The 11,335-nt window shown below is 44.0% G+C and overlaps 1 protein-coding gene across 1 annotated transcript; it reads right to left on the bottom strand.

The window, feature by feature from the left end:
• Nucleotides 1-1,945: 1,945 nt before the first annotated feature.
• Nucleotides 1,946-11,242, bottom strand: PSMC2 (proteasome 26S subunit, ATPase 2). The gene is made up of 12 exons (XM_086886701.1): nucleotides 11,069-11,242; nucleotides 9,198-9,235; nucleotides 7,964-8,045; nucleotides 7,015-7,114; nucleotides 6,560-6,691; nucleotides 5,880-5,952; nucleotides 5,646-5,741; nucleotides 4,798-4,962; nucleotides 4,209-4,296; nucleotides 3,392-3,594; nucleotides 2,312-2,408; nucleotides 1,946-2,218 (listed from the first exon to the last, which is right to left on the bottom strand). The coding sequence occupies exons 1-12, from the start codon at nucleotides 11,136-11,138 to the stop codon at nucleotides 2,061-2,063; spliced, it is 1,302 nt and encodes a 433-aa protein (XP_086742827.1). The 5' UTR covers nucleotides 11,139-11,242; the 3' UTR covers nucleotides 1,946-2,060.
• Nucleotides 11,243-11,335: the final 93 nt, after the last annotated feature.

Genomic DNA, 11,335 nt, shown 5'->3' with positions numbered 1-11,335 from the left:
TTTTCCCCTTTGTCTTGGTGAGACTCTATGAGGGACAAGCTGAGGGCCACCATGAAAGTGTCTGATGCCAAGGGAGGGGCCAGGAGAGGTTTCCACCTCCAGGCAAGTCTTCCCTGCTGTGCTGGTTCCTGCTCCTCACTTCTGCCACCTCTATGGAGCCCTCCCTCTCCATGTCAGGCCTCACAGGGATACAACTAAAGCTGGATCTCCCATCCTGGTAGTAGCAGCTTCCCTTCCTGCAGAGCTGCTGAAATGCTGGGCTAAGAACCTTTGCCCAAGAAAGCCCCACATCCCAGACCATGCAGAACAAGTGTTCCTGCAACTCCCCAGCAGTACTGGTAACTAACTTACCTCATAGACTAAAATCTGGCAGCTTTTGCTCATCTCTTCCTGTGCTTTGCTGGCACCAGCACTGCTTCCCCCTAGCAGCCTGGGCCAGCCCCTGAAAAAGAAACCCACTTCCTCTTCCCTGCACAGAGCAAGAGACCACTATCTCAAAGTCTACTCCTACTTTAAGCTTGTCAGTGCCAGAATAAACAACCCCAAGTCCTTTAACCTTGTAACAGAGCTCCAGTTTGTCTGCAGGGCCAGGGGAGTGCCTCTCCCCTGCTGCTGAAGCTCCACCACAGCAGATTGCACTGGATGGCCTCAGTCTGGGTTGGTACCTCACAGTGATCAGGATCACGTTCCTTTCCCCTCCTTTTTTTGCAAGAGCACAGATGAATTCAGGATATCTGGTAAGATCCAAACTCTTTCTCCATACTTCGCTTCCACTTCTCAAGTAAAAGCTACACTTTATTTCAAGTGCTGCTCCAGGTAAATAGAGATGCTGTCAGTGCTGCTTTCTGAAAAAGAAACATTCTGTCCCATCAATAAACTTGCATCGCTCCCTAAAATGTTCTTCCTGAAATGATACACAAGTATTGAGATTGCCCAAGTTTCCATATCAGGATACTGACACTAACCAGAATCCTGACCCAGTCCATGGCTGCATATTCTCCCTATTGCAAATACTTTCACTTTCAAAAAATAGAAGTGGCTTCATAATTTAAACTTGATAAATTAATGGGTCTCATTTTGATACAACTGACAATAAAACTTCTCTCACTCCCAAGACAAAGCAGTTCCCAAAAGCATTTTTTTTCACTCAGGTATTTCAAGTTTTTCCAGCTCTTACTCTGAAACTAATTTCATGCAACATTTGAAAGAAAAGGAAAATGGAAGCCTGTTGTTTTTTGTTGAGCACACCTATCCCTACAGGAACACATCCCATGAAAGAAGATTAACCTTCCAAGGCTGTCTGCGGCCAATTCCCAGCCATGGCTCAGCTATGGAGCACCAGGCCCCCGTCAGGGTTGCTCGCAGCAGCATCTCAGACAAGTCATACAATGTATCAAAGTGCTCACCAACAGACTGAGATGTCCAACTCCTCACAGCACCATCAGGGAAAAGGAATTTTCCATCTTTTACCACTAAGAAATTACACATTCCTCCTCCTTGACACATTTACTATTTTGTAAGATGATACAAAGAATCTCAGCAAAAGGTATAGAAAAACCACTGAAGATAAAAAGAATGGCTCCAGAGCATTCATCAAGGGAGGGAAAAAAAGTACCTTCATATTTTCCCTAAGCTGGGCAATGCCTCAGACCACCACACATGCCTTCCCACAGCAGCTCCCGTTTTCTTGGGACACACAAGCATTTCTCAGTACATCCAGAAACACTGGAGTCACTCAGGGGTCTTTCCAGCACCTCTGTGGCTCAGATTTAAACTTTTGGGGTATAGATGGTGACCAGGGATCTAAACTTTGGATGTCTGACATTGCCCAGGTATCTGACTTAGAATCATCTGTGGCTTAGGCTATGCTTCTGTAACCTCACTGAGATCTTCTCCCTACAGCAGCACCACTCCCCTGGAGCACAACACACAATGAACACACACATACTGTTTGGAACACTCCCTTTATTTCTAGTTTCCAAGAACAAAACATAAATCACTACTCTTGGACTTTTGTTCCAGAGAAAGTTTTGGGGGAACAGGAAGACCCTTCCCAGGTATTAGTTGTAGGTCATGTAGCGGGGGGTAGCGCTGAATTTCGCGTACGATTTGATGACTTTGTTCACTGCCTCCAGGAAGTCCTTCTCGGTGGCGATTTTCCGGCGTGCTCGGATAGCGAACATTCCTGCCTCTGTGCAGACACTGCGGATCTCTGCGCCTGGGAGAGACAGGGAGAGCAATTCAACACTGCCAAGGGGCACAGAGCATGCACAGCACTGCTGAAGTAAAGAAATCAATACATTCAGCTTACCTGTGCTGTTAGGACACAGCCGAGCCAGCAGCTCAAACCTGATGTCCCTCTCCACACTCATCGAACGAGCGTGGATCTTGAAGATGTGAGTTCGCCCCTGAAGGAAAGAGAGAACAGAGGGGTTCATGCCATGAAAGAGGTGATGACTCCAGCCTGCAGCTGTGTCCACAGCACAGGCAAATGGAAAATACATCCTGTATTGATGCCTTACGTTTTAGCTTTCATATTTTTCATATTCTGTGCTGCCTAGGTGTGTAGTTTTGAGCTTCATATTGTTAATGAGCTCTCTTCACAGAGTAGGTAGACAAAACAATTCCTTTTCTAGCTTGATACCAAGGACAATCATTACAAGTTTCAGGCCCAAAAGCATAAACAAGGGTGGACTGAAGAGGGAAAACAAGGATGGGACTTCACAACCTGAAGCTGTGATTGGACAATTAACCCAGATATGCAGATGGACCAAAACTTTTAAAAACGTGAGACTTCATGCCCAGTCATCCATTTTCTGACCATTTTTAGGTCCATACAGGGTGTAACCCCAGCCAGACTCTTGTACTGCCCAAAGTGTATCTTTTAAGGCGTTTCAATAAATACCTATTTTACTCTTACCTCTGTCTAGCCTCTGTTCTAAGTCAGCCTTCTCAAGGCATCAGTTCTTGCTGCCCAACTACACCTTCCCATGTCTGGACTAGAATGTCTTAAGTGCCCATGACACTAAAGTAAGAAAGTAACTTTAAAAAAGGCTTTCATCATAGAAGTACCTCAAGAAATCTCTCAAAAGAACCTAACAAAACACATTCCAACTTCTGAACTAAACTATGGATCTGGTTAAAGGATTTTTTCTCTGTTGAGCAGGAACATACAGTGATTACAGCTGCTTACTATGGCTTCTTGGCCAGGATGGAATCCATGCAGTGTGGAAAAACCTTTGGCACATCATTAATCCCCCGTATTTCCATGTAGTTGCACATAATTTTAGAGTGCTGCATTTGCTGATTCTCATAAATTTCCAGACAATGATGTGCTAACTGAAGAAACACTCTGCTGTCAGAACCCACTTGGCAGTGAAAGAGTTCTCACCTCAAGATCAGGCAGGCTGAACTCTATTTTCCTGTCCAGCCGGCCAGGCCTCATCAGTGCTGGGTCCAGAGTGTCAGGCCTGTTTGTGGCCATCAGCACTTTGATGTTTCCCCGGGGGTCAAACCCATCCAGCTGGTTGATGAGCTCCAGCATAGTGCGCTGCACCTCGTTGTCACCCCCGGCCCCGTCATCAAAACGAGCACCTGCGGAGGAGACACAGTTTCACAGAGGCAGCTCCAGGCCATGGACACAGAGGTGTCACAGTGGCTGCAACACAGGACACCTGGGAAAATGATTTTAAATGGCATACAAGTATTTGTGATGAGTTAAAGAGGTGTGATGAGTTAAAAAGGTCCTTAGTATGAAAGGGCCACAACGCTGGAATAGTTTGTTTGTTCTGCTCTTCCCTCAACCAAAATCATCCTTCTCCCCTATATATGTAAAAACTGTTCTATTTCCAAAGGACCTAAGCACTTTTGAGAAAAAAGAGTAATGTTCGGGAAGTAATAAAGACATGGAGTCTAGTCCAGAAGCTGAAGGGGATTTAAGTTAATGGTACTTTTTTGCAAACAAAATACAGAGATTCTTCACTAAAGTTCGATTAATCTGGATGCTCCAAATGTGCAAAAATGGCTCCCCATCTGGCCTGCATAAACCACTTCCTGACAGCTTCCTGGACATGGGGTGTGCTGGGAGAAGTTTTGCTAACTCAGTATTTACAAGCACTTCTCTTAAAATGCAGCAATCCAGATACAGAACTACAAGCAAAGCTGGAAGCTCTCACGGGAGATTATAATTGTAGCTGCTACAAACATACCTCCAATGGCATCAATCTCATCAAAGAATATAAGGCAAGCTTTTTTAGTTCTGGCCATTTCAAAGAGTTCACGAACCATTCGAGCTCCCTAAAATCAAAAAATCAAGATTTTGTTAGAGATTTGAGGCACGTTAAAGGAAAACTATCAACATCAAATTTCTCATGCTTCTAAATACTTCTAAGTTTCCAATGAGAAAACTCTTTTTATTTGTTCACGTATATAATGAGACAAGTACAAAGCTTAAAGCAATTTATAAAGGAGAGAAAAAATTACTGCTCTTAGAAGTACAGATTAAGTCATTTACCTCAGGGCCAGCTGAAAAGTAAGTGGCAGAGTTGGGAGCAGAATTTTAACTCAAGATCTTCGGAACTGCAGATTGAACTCTGTACTGAAAAATCCCTCTCATCAGTGACAGCACAGCTGAGGTTATGTCACCACTGCCTAACCTGCAGTGACTTGTCTTGACAGCTTCTGCCCCCTGCACCTGCAGCTTCCAAGTACATCCATCCCTCACTCCCACTGTGCTGTCTGGTACCCACCAGGGAAATCTGCAAACCCCTCCACACTCCATCAAGTACTTGCTCTTACCTCTCCCACATATTTCTGCACCAGCTCAGATCCAATCACCCTGATGAAGCAGGCATCAGTCCTGTTAGCCACAGCACGGGCACAGAGGGTTTTGCCTGTGCCAGGGGGCCCAAACAAAAGCACTCCTTTGGGAGGCTCAATTCCAAGGTTCACAAATCTTTCAGGCTGTAACAAAGGGAGCCAGAAGGCAAGGTTATGTGCAAGTTAAAGATTATGTGCATCAAAGTGTATATGCAAATTAAGAAAATCATTAATGAAGAGCAACATAAACAAGGCTGGGCTGGATTTGACTTGGTAAAACCTGACTTCTTTTCATTAAGTTGTCTACTTAATTTTTTTTTGACATTGTTACTATGGGGTTAAATGTTTCTAAAAATGTTTCTGAAAATCATGTAGAAGTAGGCTGCAAGTATGCTTGGTATCAGGGATGGTCTAGCAAGCTAAAATGTTTATGGTAACGGGAACTGGTACTTGGGGTCTCTAAGATACCCACCCAGAGATAAGATTCATACATGTTCATACAAGGATGAGCTAACTCTAATGAAGCAATACTGATAAAGTTAATGAAGCAATGTTAATGAAGCACTATTGATAAGGTTGTTACAGTGATTACTGCTATTGCTGAAATTGTATAAATATGTGCATTTTGGACAAAGATGATGGAGCTAGATTTGGGTTGCTTATACCCCTAACTCCCACACTTCAATAAAAGCACCTGCATATAATCAATCTGTGATTATGTGTGTTCTTGAATGTTAACAACATTGTCTTTTCTTGCTTTTTCAGATGCTAACAGATGATCAGAATACTTCCAAAGTGACTGAAGCTTCAATCTGGAGGTTACTTACATGAAGCAGAGGGGTTTCGACCACCTCTCTCAGCTTTTCAATCTGCTCTTTACAGCCACCAACATCACTGTAAGTGACATCAGGTTTTTCTTCTACCTGCAAAACAAAGAGGTGAGTGAGCTGTTACTAGCCTGGTGCTGCAAATCTCTACAGGCTTTCAACAGCCCACAACAAAATCCAGCAAAAAGAATCACAAGATAAAGCTACATCTAAGTAATTAAAGGCAACTCTCACTTGCATCATGGTGACTGTGGGATCAATCTTTGGAGGCAAGGGGATATGGATTTGGTACTTGTTTCTGTCCACCCTGGTGAGGAAGCATAAAGACTATTATTTTAGCACTGGTTAAGTAAAGCGTTATGTAGAAACAACTCTGTAAATGAGAAGCTGAATTCTTGAACTGTTCTTTTCTCTGGCATCAAGAGAGCCCAGCCCTGAAAGCTAACAGTCAGGTAGGCTAGATACTGGAATTCTTTCTGCAGAAAATTTTAAGGTCTCCAAAACTATTAATTCCAAGTATTTTGAAAATTAACATTCAAAATATCCCACAGAGCTGGCAATACACTGACTCTTAAAGTAACAGGTTTTATGTCCTCTGGCTGCCCTGAGTGTAACCACAGATTGCCAAAGAAGGAGCCTACACATGCTCCTTGAAAGCTGGGACTGCTGGGGCCCAAAATGAAAGGTTTCTGTCCAATGACACATGAGTTTTGTCAATTTTTGTCAAAAGAACATCAAAACAAGATTCCAGCAGAGCATACAGGTGAGTTACTGTCATCCAAGAGAAAGACATTAGTGGTGTAATCTCAACCATTGCAAAAATTGGAAATGAGGGCTTGTTGAACTGTCGAACTACAACATGTGAAAGCTTCAGTCTGCAGGAAGACTCACAAGAACACAAAGACTTTGCATACCCAACTCTCATGCCTTCTTCTATGTCAGTAGGTGCCACCTGGTCACTGAGATCCACCACGAACTTGGCAAATTGCTTGACATTGATAATGTACTTGGGATCCTCAGAGTCTGCATTGATGATCTTTGTGCACCTAACACACAAACACAATTGCACCTCCAGGCAGACAAACTGTTTGCTATCTGCATAAGCATCAAGACAGTCAAATTTTCCAAATACAACAGAATACCTGTTGTATTTGTCATTACACCATTACAGCATCATACAACAACTGCAGGAATAAGTACAAGTATGAAATACATCACACACAATCATATTTACTTCATCATTTGGTGGTAAAAAGCATTTCCAATATGCACAATATGAACTTTATTTTTTAAAAGTCATCCACACAAAAGCTATAAATCAGATTTTTAACACTATGGAGCTCTACTGGAAGGATAAGAGTGCTCCCACCTTGCAACTTGCAATGGTTGCTCACTTTGGAGAGTTTGTTTATCTGCAGCCAGATCCCAAAGGGCAGGAGGAGCCAAGCCAGTGTCGGATTCCTTGATTCCTGCATGCAGCACAAAGAAGTTGAGGAGGAAGCAGCTAACTCGAATGTCAGCCATCCTTCCCACACCAAAACCTTAGAGATAACCCTGCAGGAATCTTTTTGAAAGACCTCCAAAACAACACATAGACATATCTTCGATGGATTTCCTAAAAAACAAGTTTCCTAAGGAAAGAGCCTACATGACCACACCAGCTGAACATTCAAATCCCAGCCTGGCCACCCCCTCAGACAATTTTGCAGTGTGGGGATGATTACAGCAGGATAGAGCACTTATAATAGATAACAATGCACTTCACTAAAGGAGTGAAACACTGAGCTCCAGTGCAAAGTATCAAAAACTAAGGGATTCACACAGATGAAAACCCCATAAATCTTCCAAAACATTCATATAACAAGTACCATCTCCCTGATGTATTTAGAAGAATCAAGATTATTTTACAAGAGAAATTGTGGTCTTACTGCCAGAACTGAAAGCCACTGCAAGATTAGCGACAGGGCAAAAAAACATACACCAGTAAAAGAAAAATTAGGAAACAAATTAATTGTTATTGTTATCACTACTTCATTATCTGGTGACAGAACAGGGCATTTGTGTCATACCAACATTAGGTATAAAATCCACAGTTTTGATTAAAAATGTGTTAAAGTACAAAATTACAGAATCAGATGTAGTCCTGCCCAGTTGAAAAAATCACCTAACAAGCAAAAATCTTGTTCAAAAGAACTGTGTTCTTTTGATAAAAATAACAACAAAAAACAAGGCAAAAGCTGTTGGAAATCAACTTCTTACAACGCTTGTTTTGGTATTTGCGCCTCTTCTATTGAAATCTTTCTAAGACAAAAACATACCAGTGAGCTCATTGATTTTCTTAAGCAGTTGTTGAATATCATCTTCTACTTGCTTGATCTGCCTTGAGTACGTGCTCTGCCCCTGGAAAAGGAATATCATGTGGATTTCGTAAGTCAAATTACCTCATGTTTAGGAAAAAATGACAAGAGCTCCCACACATCAAGATGTTCAACAGACTGTCTTGGTACAACAGCCAACCATTGATGACAGCCAAAAAAGACAGAATTAACTTCCAATAACAATATTTCTGTTTGCAAAAGTGACATGCAGCTACACACAACTGACCAACTGGGAAGGTGGAAATTTTCCACATTTGTAAACTTGAATAATTTGTTTTTCTTGTAAACCTGTTCAGCCTTACTTTTTCAAACTATTTCTTCTCAAGTTTAAAAAAAAAGACTTAGTAAAATCATATATACAGAGAATGCTAAATACACTTTCTGAAAACCATCTGTACAAGTGCTTTAACTGCCTAACCCAACCTTTCCATCATCCACAGAGGACAGTAGAAGGATCAACAGGCAAATCATAATTCTTGCTCATGATAAAATGGTTTTTTTGATCCAGATCTGCCTAACACAGGCAGATTCAGACCTGGATTTGCTTTACAATATCTCTTTTGTAGACCACTGGCAACAAAAAAAAGAAGCTGCAGTGGGTACAGCTGTAATTCAGTGCTTTGTAAAGAAGTCTTGCTATCAACAAAATTCTGACTTCTGCCAAACATACCTAAGCTGCAAGTTTCATCTTTCAAGAGTTCTTTGGCAATCAACTGTACTTCCCAGTGGAAAAGGCAGATTGGCATTTTAAGCCTTATTGTCTGTGGAATTGTTCTTTCAACATGATGGCTAAAAGCAAGTCAATTTGGTGGCAGGAGGGGTCTTAAAGTTATTTTTTTCATAAACCAAGAAACCTGGCCAGTGAAAAAGCCCTAGTAAAGCCCTGGCTGTTATACCCCTATGGCAATCAGTGATGAGATACAAAACAAAAATAGAGAAATGAACTCTTAATCACTTCCAAGTTAACAAACCCAGGATTATTTATATTTATTGCATGCTGCAGCCTTCTCATTGGAAGGTGAAAAGGGAGGGAAGATTTTGGCAGGAGAGACAAGCACTAGGAGAAGCAGTTACTCTACCTGCTAAGTGCACACCCCTCCCTCCACTCCTGCACTGTATTCCCCACAGAAACTGCTTTGTGTCTTTAACACTCCCACATGTGTGTGCTACTTACATATGTTTTCAGCAAGGCAATATCTCCTTCATCAAGAGCTGAAACAAGACAGGAGAGACTTAGCTTCCAGTTCTGAAAACAAAGCCAGCAGTATTGATTCTGCTGCTAAAAGATCAAAACATGTATTTTGGAGCGATTATTTTGAGTTTTCACTTTTCACTGAATCAAAGTGTAACAAAAAAGCATCAGATATACAAGAAAAATGAAACAGGGTCTCCAGCTACTCTCTTCAGTCCAGAAACCAACACCACTCAGAGTTCACAGCAAGCAAGCCACTTCAACTCTGCTTCACTCAGAGTAGTTTCCCAGACTATGACTGCTCAAAAAAGGGATGGAAGATATCACAACTTCATCTTCTTAACATTTTGTTTCAAGATGTTGAAGAAAGTGTCAGTGAAAAACTGTCACCACTTTCCACTAGTGATGGCTCTGCACAGAGGTGGCTCCAGCGACCCCTCTCCGTTAACTAAGAAAAATACAACTCTGCCAGGGCCACTCTCCACCACTCTCACATCACTTGCCATTTAATAGACTTTCAAAATCCCCTTTCCCTTCCCATCCCTGTTTCCTCTCTTGTCTAATTCCACTCTTTTTAAGACAGATGGAGGCCAAACCACACAGCATTGGTGATCTGGGTGCAGCATGTGTTACACAGGATTCCAAAGACCTTCTATGTTGATGCGTACTTCTTTCCTGACTATTTGTACCACCCCATTGATTGCTTTTATAGCTACTGAACACTATGTTGCTATAATTTAGAAATCTTTCTTGAATGGGAACACTTCAAAGTCCACCATTAATTACATTTTGCACTGCTTCCAGATGCTTTATTAAATATTTACTAACACGAAATAAAAATCCACATCCACAGTAAGTTAAAACATGAGGAGTAACCGGCAACTTTCACACTGTGCCGGCATTCTCGGAAATCCCTGCCACTTTCCCTCTCCTGCTTCCCGAACTCCGAACGAAAGAGGCAGCGCACGGGAAGCTATGCGGCGCTGCCCCCGGCAAGAGAAAGAGATTATCATGGAATCATCAAGGTTGGAAGAGACTTTCATGATCACCAAGTCCAACCATCAACCCAGCCCTGCCCCTGTAACCCACATCACGCAGCACCAGATCCAGGGATGATGACTCCATCTCCCTGGGCAACCTATTACAATGTCTGATCACCCGACCTGCTTTTCTTTTCTTTTTTTTTTTTCTAATATCTAATCCGAGTCTCCCCTTCTCACCTTCAGTCCATTTCCTCGATTTCTCTCGCTGCGGGCACGGCAGAAGAGACCAGCCCCCCCCCTCACCACAATAAAGGCGTACCATTATTGTGTCATGTTTTTTTGGACATTTTAAGTATAAAATTAAGTATTAAACCACAAAAAGCATTGTTTTTTTCTCTCACGATGAGGAAATTCGATATTTTAGGAACCTTTTTGTGAAAGAACCAGACTTTAAAGGCGGTTGGTTCGTCCCCTCTTCCCGTGAGGATCACGGCGGCTCCCCGGGCCAGCCGCACACGGTGCCTGTTCTGCACCCCCGATGGGCCCTTCAGGCCGTTCCCCGCTCTCCCTCGGCGTCCCCGACTCGGCCCCTCACAGCCGTGTTTACGTGAGGCCCGGCCGGCCCCGCTTCCCTCCCGGCCGGCGGCGGCACCGCCCGAGCCCGAGCTCCGGGTCGGGACGGGGGACACCCCCGGCGCGGGGCCGCAGCGCCAAAGCGCGCATTAGAAACATTTTTAATCCTTTTTAGTCCTTTTTTCGTCCGCCGCTCCTCCAGCCCCGCCGCTCCTGGCACCGACATGGCCGCCGGCGGCACCGCCCCACTCCCGCCCCGGGCGCTGCTCTTAGAGTGTCCTCGCCATCGCCCCTCACCGCGGATGGGTTTGTCCTCCTTCTCCTCCTCCTTGGTTTTCCTCTGGTCGGCTCCCAGGTAATCCGGCATCGCGCCCACCCGCCTTACGCAGCACCGCGCCGCTTCCGCCCGGAACACAAACCAGGGTGCACCGCGGCCCGCGCCCAGGCAACTCCTTCCCCCCGGCGCTGTGGCCGCCACCGGGAGTTCCGCGCGGCGCCGCCGGTTCATCCCGCGGACCCGGGCGGCGCCGCCGGTGCAGCCCCGCGGGAGCTGCTCCGGCCGCG

The sequence above is a fragment of the Cyanistes caeruleus genome, chromosome 4, assembly GCF_971803275.1.
Source record: "Cyanistes caeruleus chromosome 4, bCyaCae1.hap1.1, whole genome shotgun sequence".
Taxonomy (NCBI): Eukaryota; Metazoa; Chordata; class Aves; order Passeriformes; family Paridae; genus Cyanistes; species Cyanistes caeruleus.
The sequence above is the reverse complement of the archived record's forward strand: the minus strand, read 5'-3'. Positions and strand labels throughout refer to the sequence as shown.